This window comes from Aptenodytes patagonicus, chromosome 18 (genome assembly GCF_965638725.1).
Source record: "Aptenodytes patagonicus chromosome 18, bAptPat1.pri.cur, whole genome shotgun sequence".
Taxonomy (NCBI): Eukaryota; Metazoa; Chordata; class Aves; order Sphenisciformes; family Spheniscidae; genus Aptenodytes; species Aptenodytes patagonicus.
This window is the reverse complement of record NC_134966.1, coordinates 6,581,873-6,597,615: the sequence shown is the minus strand read 5'-3', so window position 1 is coordinate 6,597,615 and position 15,743 is coordinate 6,581,873. Positions and strand designations below refer to the sequence as shown.

Sequence of the window (15,743 nt, the reverse complement as noted above, 5' to 3'; positions counted from 1 at the left end):
ACAAGAGAAGTGGACTGCAGAAAGTGGTCAGACTTGCATTCCATCATTAAAAAGCAGTCTCCTGCTGCCGCTGTTAGAGCTTCCAGCGGTACCAGCTACCTCCCACTGCAGGAGATGCTGAACTTGAACTCTGGAAATTCAGATTAACTCCTGTGCTAATCAGAGAGCGACTACAGGGCTAAAAGCACCATCAGACCAACCCAAGATTGCCTTTGTGTTTTTACGTGTACTATGGAGTATCACAAAGGTCCTCAGAAACCAGAGGAAGAATCACAGCAGATACACAGTACAGGATTTGAAATCTGGAGGCTTCAGTTCCATCAGGACTTTTTTTCCTTGCTTTTGAAGGAGGTGCCACTTAACCTCTTTCTGCTTCAGTTTCACTATCTGTAAAATGGCTATGATAGTTCTCATGAGTTTTAGGGAATCTTATTTCACTCTTATTTGTAAAGGACTTTAAATTCCTCAGAACCGTTGCACTCGGCTCTGACATAAATGGATTCACATGTGCTAAAGCGGCACTACGTCCGTTCTCATGAGCGCCTACTCTGTATCCCGTCATCTTGATTTTTACATATAGGCCAAACTCCTTCCCAGCAACAGCAGGAATAACTCCGCTGAAGTTGGTGCATCTGTGCCTGCTTATACCAGGGCTAAACTTAGCCTGTGCGTTCATCATTAAGTTGTTCCAGTGGAGTTACAATTAGAAAAAAACCTATAAGCACAGTCATAGCTGTTAGGAACAATCACTTAAGGAAGCTGTGACACCAGTAAATGTTTCTGCAGGCACAAGCCGTGTGAGCGTTACCCAGCTGTACCCGTTCCGGGCAGATGTTGTATCAGGTTAACTACAGCTCTCCGGTGCTCATGGCTCCCAGGAGGAGAGCTGCCCAGCTCCGGCAACGCAGCTGGCATGCAGCGAGCTCGGAGTGAGGTCAAGTAGTAATTCACCCACAGTACAAGGGACCGTAACTCCCTCATCAAAACCAACGAACGTAAAAAGCAAGGGAGTGAAAACGCACACCAGGCTTTGCACGCACGTTTGAAGTTGACTCTCCCACCCCATTTCCTCGGCAAGCACACGCCGTATACGCTAACCAAAGCGGCGTGCTTAAAACCGAGTTTCTAGCGTTACGAATAATCCCTCCTCCGGAGGGTGGAGGGCTCCGGAGCGGAGCCCCAGGCCTGTTTCCGAGCTGCACCACGGCATCCGTCAGCGGCACCCCGCGACGGACGCCCGCGGCTCCGGAGCAGCCGCAGGGGACGCAACTTGTACCGCTGAGCGCTGCGGGATTTTTGCGCCGCCAGTCGCCGAATATCGGATTTCTCCTCAAACATCGTTTTCCTCACAATGCGGCCCGGCCCAGGCTCCCGCCCCGCGGCTGCCGCCGCAGCCTTCCCCCGCTCTCGGCTTTGTTGCCCCCCCCACCTCCCCCCGGCGCCATCTTAACTCCTGGCAGCCCCTGCACCCTCCCGCCTGTGCTGCCACTTGTGCCCCCGGCGGCGCGGCGGGACCAGCCGGGGCCCAGCGCCGATACGGCTGGAGTAGCCGAAGGGGAAGGAGGAGCCCCCGCCGGACCTGAGGCAGTAACAAAGGTACCGGCCGAGGCACCCGCCAGTGCCGGGCCAGCCCACACCCTTCTTCCACATGGAGCCGCCGCCCGCCCAGCACAAACCCTCCATGCCCTTCCCCAACATGGCACCCGTCCGGGTCAGTTTACCGCCCGCAGGCCGGCGGTCCCGTCGCTCGGGGTGGCGTCATCCCGCAGCGCCTCGCCCGTTTCCATGGCAACCCGCGGAGCGGGCGGTGGGAGCTCGTTGGGCCGCGACCCCCGCTCGCCGCCATGTTCGCGGACGGGACGGCGCCCGGCGCCGACGTGGAGTCGCTGTGGAGGAGCGCCCGGAGCGCGCGCTGCGAGGCGGTGAGAGACCCCAGGCGGCCCTCGGGGCGGCCTCGGCCTCGGCCTCGCTCTTATACCGCCGGGAGGGGCCGGGCCGGGCCGGCCGGGCCGGAGGCGGCTGTCAGAGCCGCGGCGGCTTGCGCCTTCCCTGCCCCCTGGTCCTGCTGAAGGGGCGGCCGGGCCCCGACTCGTCCCCTCCGTGCCGGTCGGTGAACCCCCCGCAGGTCCCGCTGCTCCAGCGCGGCCTGGGAGGGAGACCGTCCCCGCGGGGAGTTTGCATCCCTGCCGGTGCCCGGTCCTCGGGGCAGAGCCGGCGGCGGGTGGGCCCGAGGTGCCGGCGTCTGCCTGCTGGCTCTGCCCCTTTGCAGCATTTTACGAATTTAGGCCCTTTCTACAAATTGGCGAAGAAACACACGTGCAGCTGCCGCAAAGCTAGTAGTTTGAGAGCTGATAACACCGTGCTTGTCATCACGTTCGGTGTTTGCTATTTCCTCTGGAGGCTCACTGCCTTCTTCCTTTCTCTCATCCTCCCCATTCCGTGCTGTAGAGCACGTGGCCTGAATCTGACCGGCATTCAGGCATCTCTGTCTCGTATCAGATCACATGAAGGTCACAGATACATCACCGGCACCCGGACAGTTATGGAGGCACCCTGCTTTTAACCATGAACCAGAGGTGTGCAAAGGTGCTTGAATGTCTCTATGACATGCCAAAAAGGGGAAGGTGCTTCAAATGTTTTGTGCAGCACTCTCTTTTTTCTGTTTGGATTATAGAGTGTCTGTCTTCTTTTACTAGAAAAGCTGCCAGACTGGGAAAATTTCAACAGCAGAAACTGCAGTACAATCTCATACTAGCCGAGATGCCGGCGTGCAGACAGATCAAAGTAAAGATGCTGTCCAAGACTTCCAGCAAGAAGTCCAAGTAGATTACACTAGCCTTCTATCATTCCTTCAGAGAGTGGAGGATGCTGTTATCAAAGAGCTAAATAAAAACTGGAAAAGCCGTGCCTTTGATGGCTTTGAAGTGAACTGGACAGATCAGAACGAAACAGTAAGTTGACACAATTCAGATCCTTGTCATCGCCCAAGCAGAGCGGGTTGCAGTGGCTCTAACTCGTCACTTCTATTTCTTACTGCTGAGATTGTTCTTTCCAGATTCTAATAATTAGAAATTACTAGTTGTTGTTTTCTCCAGCTTGCTTACAGCCTGGCCTTGCTTGGTAAAACTGTTCTTCCTGCCAGTGACTGTGTTGCAGCAGCTTTGTGAGAAGGAAGCCTGCAGTTGGTGTAGGCTTATCTTCAGCTTCCAGTAGCCCCTTTAGAGCAGGCCAGACTAGCGGTTATCTAGGAACAGTCGCACTCAGTGATTCGGCAGCTCTTGCTATTTAGATTATATGTGTTTAGTGTACAGTGCTCAAGAGTGGAAGCAACTTGTGTCAGTCACTACATGTTGGTACAGTCGTTTTCAGACCATTGCTTGTGAAGCTTAGCGAGTGCTAGACTCGTACCTGGGGGGCTGTGGTAAATCCTTACGGCACAGCCTTTCAGAGTTGTCGTGCGGCCCCTGGAAGTGTGCAGTCCGTGAGAACTAACTATGAAGCAACAGTTGGTTTGGTAGGGTCATGTGCTTTGTTTTTTTTTCCCCCCCCTATAGGAATTCAACAACTTTTTCACGGGTATCTGTGCACTACTTGGATAGAGGGGAAGCCTACGCTGTAACCACACAATCGTATGCAGGGGCATGCACAGATCTTATCTGTGTTGGGAGATTATTGCTTCAGTGCTTGAATTTGATCTCTTCCAGGTGTTGTGTTTGCATACGTTGTCATACCCAGAGGCTCAGGATCAAAACCTACAGGTTACCAGCGTCTCATGGAATGCAACCGGATCCGTTGTTGCATGTTCGTATGGCCGGTGAGTATCTGAATGGATTGAGAGCGCAACTGAGGTTGGTGTGACGTCTCAGGCTGACCCGAGTTTTAGATATGTTCGCTTCCTCTGCAGTAATAAACTGGACATATATATACACCTTGCGCAAGGTAAATAATTCATATTCAAAGAAACAAAATCTCAGGGCAGTCTTAAATTATGGCTTTTATTTCTTCAACCTTCCCCCCTGCCCCGAAAATGGATACATGTACCCTTGCTGATTTGTTTCTAGGTAGATTCTGTTTGGAAAGAAAATGCAAAGAGCAGATGCACTTGCAAATATACGTGGGTGAGGTTTGGAAGTACGTGCTTATCTTCATTGAAGATCGTGTTGTTTTAATGTGGTCTCTTAGCACCCCGGATGAACCTGGCACCCATTCACACGTGCGCCTGATGCCACGGACATGTGCTAACAAACATTTAAGAATTTCTGAATTGAGAGTTGGACAAAACTCTCATCTAATCCAGTGAATGTCTGTGGCAGCCTCTCCTTCTGTGCCCTACTGCTGCCCTTACTCCTTTTTCCTTCTACTACCGTTTCCTTAGATTAAAAGCCCCAGCAAAAAGGGGATCCATGAGTGAATGCGTAGGGAAGAGTAAAACAGGGCAAACCTGTAAGTTACTTGCCCCTTCTGCTCTCCCAGTCTACAGCTGTTTTCAGATTAGAATGTGGTTTCTATGTCTGTGGTTACCCTCGGTAGAATTCCCTTCCATGAACTTACACGGCCTCTGTGAATCTGTGTAAACTTTTAACATCTGTAACATCCTTTAATAAGGAGTTTCACAGATCAACTACCCATTGGATGAAAAATTGCTCCTTTTATTTGATCATATCTCTTCCAATAAAACAATTAAGAGCATCAAATAAAGGCAGTAGAAGTCAGGCTCAAAATAATTGCTTCCTGTCCTGGCCACTGACTGTTCTGTAGATCTTTGCCCTCCGTGTCATCTTGTAGCAAGACAGGACATCACATTGGTCAGTGTGGTGCTAGTGACAGAACACTTCGGTAAGCGTGCGATGAATGAAACAGAAATAATGAAGAAAGTAGAGTGGCGGGTGTCTTTTAGCATCCCAGAGTAATAATTCATGAGCCACTTGTGGCAAACAAGTGTGATGGGCATAGGATGGGATTGAAATCTCTAGAGCTGGGGTGCGTGGCGTGATTTATGCAGGGTCATCAACACCATTTGGTGGTTGTGAAGAACGTTCTCTGTTCCTGTGGAGGCACCTGGGCTTCAAATCGTGCTGCTTATCTCAGGCCAAGCGAGACTCAGTAAGTCTTTTCAGCCCCTATCAGTCCTCCAGGTAAGGTATTTCCTCGCTGTGTATTCTCAGACCCGGGATCTTTGAGTGCATGTTTAGAGGAAACGTGGCTTGCAACTCAGCCAGTTTGCAAATCAGCAGCAATTTGGTCTCCTTGGATTTTCATTCCCAAATGCTCACAGCAACTTTCTGTATGTGCCCTTTAGATTGTTCCCGTTATTTGAATGGTTAGTGGATCTTGGAATAGCAGGCACTTTGTTCTATAAGTACAGACGCATACTGTATATATACTAGCCTGCAGAGAAGTTTCATCGCCTCACGATCCCTTCACCTCAGTTTTCCTTCAAGCCACAAAGCAGCATGTTTAAATGACGAGTCAGGCACACCGGAGCTCTGCTAGATGGATTCTCCGAGGAACAGACAAGGCAAGACGTGGCTTTGTCTTCTTCAGGTTGGACGGTGGGGACTGGAGCACAGAAAAATCCTATGTCTGTACCTGGAATCTGGACAGAAGAGGGTTGAATCCGCAGCGCCCTGACCTCGTGGTGGATGTTCCCAGTTCTGTCATGTGCCTGGCTTTCCACCCCTCCCAGCCTTCACTGATAGCTGGTAGGTTGCTCTTACCTTAGGTCCTATCTGAAATGTACCCTTATTTCTTTCAGCTTGGATCATTTTTTTTCTCTCTCTCAGCTCAGCCTAAGATTTCTTGCAGAAGTAATGGTGTTGCAGCTCCTCAAACCGAGGAACTAACGCTCGCCAACATCCATAAGTGCAGTGTTGCTTCTGGACTGGGAACTGGGACTTGCTCTTTCAGTCACATCTGCCTTTGTATCATCTCCTCAAAGAGAGATGATAGAAGGAAATTCAGCCCTGGGTGTAAGTGGGAAGAGTGTACTTATTTCGGTAGAGCTATATTCTCTTACACCAGAGCTGACTGTACCCTGTATATAGCTGCCGGTCCCCTGAAGCTGGTGGGCCTGTTTCCACCAGAGCTTCCTTTGTCACCCTTTCTGCTGAGGACTGCTACTCCTAGAACTCTGGTCATACTCCCTGGCAATAAGAAAAGTTATCCCCGGTTCTGTTGTAATAACAGCGCGAACTGCCTCTTGCACTACTTGTGTTTGTGTGCTCTTAGCCCTTAGATGTTTTATTGGTTTCTTTGTCCTTTCAGGTGGCCTGTTCGGTGGGGAGCTGGTGGTGTGGGATACCAGCAGAACAGAAGACCCCGTGATCTGGAGGACGGGGATGACAGATGACACTCACACTGATCCAGTCTATCAGGTAACAGAGAACATCTACAAGAGCCACAGCTGGGGGAGCCGAGAGGTGCCATTGCTCGATTTCATACTTTCAGTTCCTGTTCACCTTACTGGTGCTTTACCTGAAGCTCTCAGACAGGCCGCTACATTTCAGCGGTTATGTTCTCTTTTGGTTGGCTGTTTTTCCCCGAATCTAGCTACTGAACAGGCATTTGCTGAACTGGACACTTGCAAGTAAAAAAATAACTTCTCTCCGCACAGGATAAATGAAGAGTAGGCCTGTTCCCGTGCTGTAACTGTTTATTGATGCAGATGCAGCCAACAATACTTGCAGTGGTTGTCGTGGTTTAATGAATGTTAAAACACGCAGGGTCACAATTTGTCATGCAGTCTGGCTCCCTAGTGGTTTTTGTCCTTCTGGGGTACTGTGACTCTGGGCAATCTGGGTATTTTCTCATCTGAAAGTCAGGAAAACGCTGCTGTTCATAGCTGGGTGAAAGTGCTATAAATACCACGTCTCAAAAGCGATGGCAGGTGAACCACAGAAGCTGCAATACAGAATTCAGCCCTGAAGACCTAAACGCATTTCTCTCCTAGCATCTACGTCTGCGTGCCAGCTCCCAGCAGAAGCTGGTTTGGTACCAAGATCACCGGCTGCCGCCTGGCTCTGCTCCCGTGTTGCCTTGGCGGGTCAGGGGACCGCAGGCTGCCGGGTGCGGGCTTGGCAGTCGTGACAGTCCCCCTCGTCATGAGCTCATGGTATTTGGAACAGGTTAACTGGTTACCTGACGCCAAGCACAGAAACCACGCCCGGCTGTTGAGCGTGTCGACGGACGGAAAAATCCTGGTGTGGAGGGAGGAGCGAGATGGTCGGCTGGCCTTGGCCGAAGGATTCGCCATGGTGGCTCAGCAGATCCCTCGCAGCACTCAGCTGAAGAAGGTGAGTTCAGCAGTTCAAAGAGGGCTGAGTTGAGAAAAACACTCTCAACTCTGGAGCCCACGTGGCAGAGCTCGCCTTCCACATGAGAAGGGCCAGGAAAAGCCCCTTTTGAACATACGCACTAACCCTTGATCCCCATCTCCTTTCCCATACTGGAATCACTCCTTGGAAGACTGGCAACCAGCGAGGTTTTGCTGTGCTCTGAAGAGAAGCTGTTGGGATGGAGAAGAGAACTTACTTATAACAACACTAATTCACAGGAATCCCCTTGTAGGAGGATGCTGCAGAGGTTAAAGGCTGCGCAGTGCTACAGACATCGTAGCTGGTGCCAGTTGTGCAGTGAACAGCTCGCTGGGTCCCTGGCAGGCTGGGTCATGCTGCTCTAACCGCACGTGCGTTTCACTGGAGCCCCCAGCTCTCACAACAGCTGTGTCTCTTTTTCTCCCAGTTCGCCTGGGGAGAGGCAGCCGTTGGTGTGACCTCGCTCTCTTTTTCACACTTCGATCCCCGCGTGTTCGTTGTCGGTGTGGAAGGCGGCTATTCCCTGAAGTGCTCCACCGCAGCAGAGACGTTGGCTCTCCATCGGGCAGGCAGTTCTGTTCCCCTCAGGGCACCAGCGGAGCTCGCCTTCTCCCCGCACGGAGGGCCGGTGTACTCCGTGAGCTGCTCGCCCTTCCACAGGCAAGTGCTGTGAATTAACACCGCTGCTGCATGCTGGACACAAATTACTGCCTGTCTCTACACGTCCATTTTTCAAATAGCCCCTGGGGGGGCGTGTGTGTACAAGTTCCAAAAAAGGGTCACCTGGCCTTGGGAACTTGATCAAGTAACTTCCCGTTGTAGGAAAAACAATGTCCACTGGCTCTGGTGAAGCTGCCCACTCCGATACGCTGCGCGTGGGCACAACACGAGTGACACAAAATAGCGTTTGTACTCGGGCCAGCACAGAACATCAGCACCTTCCTTAGATCATCCCAGATGTTAATATTAAAGAGCAATTTAAAGACAAGGGGAGGAGCTGAAAAAGTCATTTATTTATCAGTGCTTAAGTGATCTGCCCACCAGAAGTCTAACTAGTAGCTGCCAGAATTTAAATTAGAAGCTCACATCTCTGCCTGCATTTACCCACCATCCACGGAAGAGGCCCCAAGCCGTGTTTCTATGAAACATGCTGACAGCCCGGGTTTGCATTTAATTTGCATGAGACAAACACAACTCTAACAATGCCCGTCTCTGGATCAGCAGTTCTCAGGCATCTCTGGCCCACAACCCCCCACCAGTGGACAACGCAAGCCCTCATTAAACTTAATTGAGGGCAGTAACAAAGCTGTGTCTCTACAGACCGCATCCCAGGGTACAGCTTGGAAATCGCCGCTTTAGGAAACACATTCAGACCCTGGCAAAGCAGTAATATTGTCCAAGATTATGCTCCTTGACTGATTTTTGTTCTGTATCTTTAGCAATAAAGCCAAAAGAGTTGTTTCTTGCTTCCTCCCTCCCCCAGGAACCTCTTTCTGAGCTGTGGGACTGATGGACAAGTTCACTTGCACTCCATGTTGCAGACACAACCCCTCGTTTCTCTTCAGTTATCAGAGAAGTACCTCTTCTGCGTACGCTGGTCTCCAGTTCGACCACTGGTCTTTGCGGCTGCGTCTGGGGAAGGCAAGTAACTGCAGGTGCCTATTCTCAGACACAAGATTAAGATTGTGCCGAGTATCAATTAGTACAAGTCAGTTGTACTGATGAGCATTTCCCACAAGCAGAGAGCAAGGACCGTTGTTTGTACTGTGCAATAACGGAGTCATTTCTAACTAGCAAGACAACTTCAGTCACAGTTATTTTTCACTTTTGATGATACCTTTACTTCTGTTGCTACAGCCGTTCACAGGGCTATAGCACGGCAAGATTACCGTGGCTAAAACTTACTTCAAGCGTCCTTGTTTTTGACATTTATTTCTAGAGCTAATGGTTTAAACGAAGAAGTTTTTCCCTAGAAAACTGCCCAAACAGTTTTGAGTTAAGGAACGGAGATTTCACAGAACTCGGCAACCTGGTTTCAGGTCTCTGACACCAGAATAAATCTGCGCTGTCTTGCAGTGACGTCAGCTATCTGTCACGGCCTAGACACCATCAGAGGGGAAGGGGAAACGGGCTAAAAAGAAAAACTCAAGTTCCAGACTAAGCAGATACTCATCTGCTGTTAAATGCAAAGTCCGTTGCCATAAAGCTGCAACAAATGTTTCTGTTTTACAGGAGATGTGCACCTGTTTGACTTTGGGAAGAGCTCGCAGAAGCCCGCCGTTTCCATAAAGCAGGCCGCGGGCGAGTGCCCCGTGTACTGTTTAGAGTTTAACATCAAGCAAACTCAGCTCTTGGCAGCAGGGGATGCTACCGGTACAGTTAAAGTCTGGCAGCTGAGTTCTGACTTCACTGAGCAGGGACCCAGGGAAATGAATCGTCTGGAGCAGCTGGCAAGCGAGATCACGGACTGAGGCAGCAACGCAACCAGCTGCGTGAAGCTTGTTACTGCTCTGACTCCAGGAGAAGTCACCCACACACCTCTTCCACAGTGCTGCCTGTGAAACACATGTAACCACGACAGCTGGAGTTTCATCCACATTAACAGCTACATTTGCATATAGCCATTAAACACAAGATGATGTGGTTCGACCAGTAACTTTTATTGAAGCACACTGCAATATGTTTGTTTTCCCTAAGAGTTTTAAGCTAAGCAGTTTAAGGTTACATCATAAAGTAACATTGATTATTGTAGAGCACAAAGAGAGAGAGAGAGACACATGCAGAGCTATAGTGTCAGCAAACGTGAGCATGTTCTTTGCATCTTCTGGTACTAGTGTTTTAGATCAATTCACAAAGAGTGAACGTGTAAATTCTATGTAGTCGTAGGCAGAAGGAAGTTCTCTGCCCTTGCCGTCCATGTAGGGCTTCATGTGAGAAATGCAGTAATCGGCTTGTTCCCGGGTCAGGTTCTGAAAGACAAAGACAGCGCGGAGGTGGAGACGGGCATTTTGAGGCCGCGGATGGGGCGTTTACGAGCAGCCTTCCCATTCCTGGGGGCACACGGCTCGGAGCAGAAGCCAGAGCAGCAGAACTACGCCCGGCATGGAAATGCTCTGGCTGTTCACACTATTTGGTTAAGGGTTGGGAAGTCTGACCTGAGTCTTCCCACCAAAGAGAAGACAGAACAGGTAACATACGAGGAAGCAGTGCAACCTCTTTATTTCTCTGCCAGCTGGTGGGATTCAGACAGGAAAAACTTGCTGTCTTGGCAGGGCCGCGAGAGGGAGGAGATGTTCACACTGTCTAAGCTTAGGCTTAAGTTCCTCCTTTGAATTGCTGTCTGGAGAAACGTCTCCCTCTAGTCTCCCAAACGATTAAAGGAAAGCATTGAGTTTCTGAGGACAGACAGTGAATGCAACCCCTTCCCAGGCCTTTGAGTAGCTGTTGTTTTACTCAACCCAAGTAGTTCTTTGGCAGTTAAAGCTTTTCCTCTTCCTCTATAGAGGAAAGAAAGCAACTGGGAAGGGCTGCTACCATCATTTCTGTGTTTGCGGCAGAGGATACCTCTGCAGGTTCAGAACCGACTCGACTGCAGTGCCATGAACCTCCAAGCAACTAGTGCTGGTCTTTGTTAACAGTCTACAAACAAAAAGCCTCCGTCTGTTCCCCCCTGGTGGGCCACCACCAGTGTACACTCACTTGGTAGAGCTCCTCCTTGGTCACGTAGGGCTTCCCCTCTGAGCTGAGGGCACGGAAGGCGCTCTCGATCTCCTCGCTGGATTTCACATTCTCTGTTTCCCTGCTGATCATAAATGCCATATACTCCTGCAGCGAGACGTGTCCATCCCTGCCGGTGAAACACAGCGTGTGAACACTGCCGTCCATTAATACCCGGAGCACAGCGCTTCCATACCCTCCTGGGAGGGGCTTTAACTTTTTTGGGAGGAGTGAAAGTCTTAACGCAGGAGACTGTCAACACCAGATCATTTTCTAAATTTCTTCTTCACAAATGTCAGTCTTGCCTTCATAAAGACACCTTTACATGAATTGTTGTGAAAACAACCATAGCCTCTCCACAACAGGAGCAAGCACAGCTCTCAGCCTGTGAGAGACCTTCCAGCCAACTCCCCTAAGGATACCGATACAACATTTTGTAACGTAAAAAGGTCCAACCCACGTACCTATTGGGGTCTACAGTGTCAAGAATAGACTCAAACTCTGGGTCTGGCTCTCCTTCCTCAACCATAGGCAGGTCGTAGCCGAGAGAGCGCAAGCAAGACTTAAACTCCTGGTGATTAAGTCGTCCAGATTTGTCCTTGTCGAAGTGCCTAAAAACATAAAAACAAAGCCCGCATTTTTAAGTGTCAGTTGTTGAGTACCGAAAGCTGTAAAGTGGGCTGAAAACGAGAACAGATTATAACTAGCCCACTATTCTGGACAAATGAGCTTGAATCAATAAATAGTTCTAGCTAACATACATAAAAAGTAAGCATAAATACTTTGCTTAAAAAGCACCCAGAAATGGCTATATTCCCAGCTGGAATTCACTGGCACTCCCAGTTCCTGCACCACTGTGCCCACAAGCGAGTGTGCCCAGGAGAGGTGCTCAGGCGGCTGTGGCTGCACCCCGCCAGCAGCGGGTGTCTCCGGAGGCTCTTGCCATCCGGCAGAGCTCAGAGCAGCTCAGCACAGAATTGGGCAGACAATAAAGGCGCTACAAACAGATCAGTCAGAGAATCTTGTGAACAGGAGCCATCCGTGTGCCAGAAATCTCTCACAAGCATTCCTCTGGCATGCTTTCCCTGCGACTCACTTGAACATCATGCTGAACTCCTTCAGAGCCTCCTCGGTGACTCCAGTCGTGTTTCTGAAAAGGAAGCAGCAAGGCTAGTGAACAGTTCCTAAACTGCAGAACTCTGCTGGAGTCCATCTGCCCCAAGCCAGCGTCTGCATCAGAAGATGAGGACAAATGAGCGAACAATACATTACATCACCACAGCTCAACAGAATAAATCGATTCTTCTAAGATCTCGTCATTGCTAATGGCCAACAGGAACTATTTCCAAAACTGCTAACTTCATCCCTCTGAAGAGAGCCGGGAGGCCGTGGGGATTTACGAGCTCACTACACCCATTAGTCAGAGCACAGGAGAGACTCGTTAGCACGGATCACACAAGGTTTGTTTTCAGACACAGGCAGGTCTGTCTCCGACCTTTTATCCCCCCCCCAAGTTAGATACACTTTACACTGCACATGAGGCAGGCAATACCGAGCTTGAATCTGCTGTTCCAGATTGTGCTGCATTCTCATCCCCAGCTGGTCAAGCTGGTCCCACTGCTGTGCCAGCCCCACGGTGCTGTGTTCGGTGTATTTGTTGTCCAAGATAAGTGCCTCTTCCATGGCTGCTCCAAGGTCCTCAATCTTCTTCAGCTGGCTCCTCATAGCTCGGATCTCCTGGTGCTTGCGCTGTTAGGAGGGAGTGAAGAGGAGAAAAATTGAGGAGCACAAAAAAACCCCCACCCTTAAAAAGTTAGAATGCAGACCGGCAGGGGACGAACGGTCGTCTTTTTCTGCTGGGATTGTATATACACATGTATTGGGATTTGTAAAATAGTATTCAAAACAATGTTCCTCTTCATGCATGCTGTTGGAAACCAACAGGGCTTGCAAACCAGTTCTTGAGCCAAACCCCCCTGTTATTAGGGAAACGTGCTGAGAATAACTGTATCCTCTCTGCCCTACCCCGCTCGGTTAGAAAAAAAGAACAAAAAGGAAAACTACATTAGTGTTGTTTAATGGCTTGTGATATAAGTAGACATCAGATACGTAAATAGATAATCCCAAAGGTCTCTTCAGTACTCAAAATGTGTAAAATCAATTAAGATTTTACCACATAATTACACGCATTTCCATTCCCACCCTGTGTTCCCAAGTCATCGGTTGGGAAAGGTGTTTTAGCAATAGGTGAGCGTTGCTTACTTTAGTAGCTTCCAACTGCGATTCCAGTGTTCCCGACTCCTCCACCATACAAGACCTAAACACAGAATCACAGTGAGAAAGAGCACTTATCCCATAAAAAATGGCAGGTGGGGCTTGAAATTAACAGTCCTTCCTTGAAATTAAAAATCCTTACAGCAGTATTGTTCTCCTGTAGATATTTAAACACTCTTTTTGTGTTTTGTTTATTCTGACTTATCCTGTTTCAGACTGACACATGTACATCTTGTTTGATTTTTAATTCTTTGTATAGTTAATTTCTAGCCCCATTTGAAAGGCAACACGATCAGCAGCCACACTTCATGCCAGATCCAAAGCGCCCGCTTTACTGGACCTAATGAAATTAGAAACTTAGTGCAGTCCCACCCCGCTCCACCGTGCCCAGCACACACACGCACACACGAACTACAGGTGATTCACTGGAGATGGGCTGTATTTGCCAGTAAGGTACAGGAGCTCCACAAAGGTGTGTTACATGGGGATAAAATGGGGGGGAAAAGACCTTGAAGACTACTGGTTTGATTGAAAAATAATCTTAATATGGCACAAACACTGCAGAAAACTACAGACCTCTCCTCCACAGCAGTGGTTGGTGGACAGTTGCCTTTCCCGCCCCACCTCTCCCATCCTGCACCCAGAGAAGCTGAGGCACGGCCACTCCTCTCAGTCTGATTTCCACACTGAGCTTCTAGGCACACTGCAGCCCCCGCACCAGCATATAAAGATCACCACTGTGGTGATGGTCTCCGAGATCTACTTCATATGGACTAGCTACGGAAAGTCTCTGGATGCTGCTTTTCTCCCCAAGATCCTAAGCAACCTTGAAGCAGCAGTGTTTAAAGAATCTCTGTCCTTCCAACATGTGTGGTGAGAGTTCATAATGAATGTCCTGTGCACGGACAGCAAGTCTGGGCGCTGTGCAGGTGAGCTGTCCTCTCCTTTGACTCTCTGGTATTTAAGTTCCTAAAACTTAAGTCGCTGGTATTTAAGTCACTAAAACCAGGTTTTCATCCCCACTGAAATCTATCCTCCTACATGCTTTTGAGCTTCTTGAGAAGGGGATTTCAAGTGCTGAATCACTCTGTAGCATTGAAAACGCACGAAACATCTGGGTGTTTCTCACCACAGGGTTAAGGCTCAGATTCAGTGCACATCTAAAGAGCTGAAGCGCACGCCCAGAACCCTGAGCAGGAAGCTGGGAACCAACCGTGGAAAGAGTCAACAGGGAAACAAACCTCCAAGCATCTCTAAGCCGTGAAAGTTAGTTGGAAGGAAAGCGAGCCTTGGAATTAAGAGTGCATTTGAAAACCAAAGTGAGATAAGAAAATAAGAGGAAAAAACCTTCCAGATAGATCATCCCCAACTTCATACTGATAGACACGAATGACACGACGATATGCTATGCTAGTCAAAGAAAAGAAACCAAGTAAATTCCAAAAAGGAAGAAAGAAAGAACAGAGGAAAGAACACACCCAAACACGGCCACTGCAGTGGAGCCACACTCCAAGCCAGCACCACCTTGCAGCAAACACAAGCAAGTACTTAATGAAAGAAAATTATTCAAATGCTGGGTGCACATACACAAAAATAATCTGTTATTATTTTCGTGTAAGTCACAAAAAATTGAGTCTCACTAAGAGATTAATCAAAGTCTTGCAGTTAACTCATCTACAGATTCTTTAAAGGCATTCTTCTTCCTCCCCTCCCCAAAGAAAACCTCCTCCAGAGGCAGCGCTGGGTGCACACAAGCAGCTACGGCACACTGAAAAGCAAGGTGTACGCATGGCAACTCGTATCTCGAAACTTCTCTGAAGCTCTGCCTGCCCTCTTGCCAAGGAAGGCTAAGCACAGCCAATGCCTCTCTGAGCTAAATCTGCGTTTTTAATCTACTAACGCAGAATTAAGGACAAACTCTGCCTGGCTTATCAGCAGCCTTCTGGTAATTTGTTCAGCAAAAGAGCTTGGCATGGTGATCTCGAACTCTGACCCTACGTCTTTTAGCAAATGGCTCCTTTCTGTTCGCTCATTCTTGGATACCAGAACTAATCTACAACACTACTTTACAAAGGAGCAGAGAATTCAGCATCCGCTCCAGGGAAATCTGCGCGGTTCCATTAAACTGTACAACAAAAATGGGGCAAATTATTTTTATCTGGCAGAAACAGCAGAACACAAGACATTGTGATCATTACAGAGCAAATAAGAAGCACAGTTATCTGCGAAGATTCCACCCTTTTATTATGAAAAGCCTTCTCTCTCTATGAGAAAGGCCCCTGCCTCCTCTCCAGCACTTTACACAGGCCTCTGCACCAGGCCCATACACTATTTGTTCGCATTTTACATTATGTCTTACTACAAAGCTTCGATTGTGCTGCAGATTTTTAATCCTGAAGACATTTAAATGGACAGACACACTCTCAGAGGGTTTGGCAG

General features: G+C 49.1%; 2 protein-coding genes across 10 annotated transcripts in view; one reads left to right on the top strand and one right to left on the bottom strand.

The window, feature by feature from the left end:
• The first annotated feature begins 1,648 nt into the window (after positions 1-1,648).
• Positions 1,649-9,969, top strand: DYNC2I2 (dynein 2 intermediate chain 2). The gene is given in 10 exon segments (XM_076355834.1): positions 1,649-1,711; positions 1,713-1,922; positions 2,697-2,951; positions 3,705-3,814; positions 5,545-5,702; positions 6,265-6,374; positions 7,125-7,292; positions 7,741-7,973; positions 8,797-8,954; positions 9,546-9,969. Coding segments are annotated over 10 exon segments (1,704 nt in total). The 3' UTR covers positions 9,785-9,969.
• The window catches only part of SPTAN1 (spectrin alpha, non-erythrocytic 1), a 52,954-nt gene continuing 47,163 nt past the window's right edge, over positions 9,953-15,743 (bottom strand). For 5 of the 9 annotated variants that reach the window (XM_076355827.1, XM_076355824.1, XM_076355826.1 and 2 more), the window contains 7 exons: positions 14,652-14,714; positions 13,293-13,347; positions 12,583-12,779; positions 12,127-12,180; positions 11,495-11,641; positions 11,013-11,160; positions 9,953-10,282 (listed from right to left, as the gene is read on the bottom strand). In XM_076355827.1, coding sequence (XP_076211942.1) covers positions 10,157-10,282; positions 11,013-11,160; positions 11,495-11,641; positions 12,127-12,180; positions 12,583-12,779; positions 13,293-13,347; positions 14,652-14,714 — 790 coding nt within the window. In that variant the 3' untranslated portion in view covers positions 9,953-10,156. The remainder of the gene's footprint in view (positions 10,283-11,012; positions 11,161-11,494; positions 11,642-12,126; positions 12,181-12,582; positions 12,780-13,292; positions 13,348-14,651; positions 14,715-15,743) is intronic. The other 4 variants (XM_076355829.1, XM_076355831.1, XM_076355832.1 and 1 more) reach the window with 1 other exon arrangement.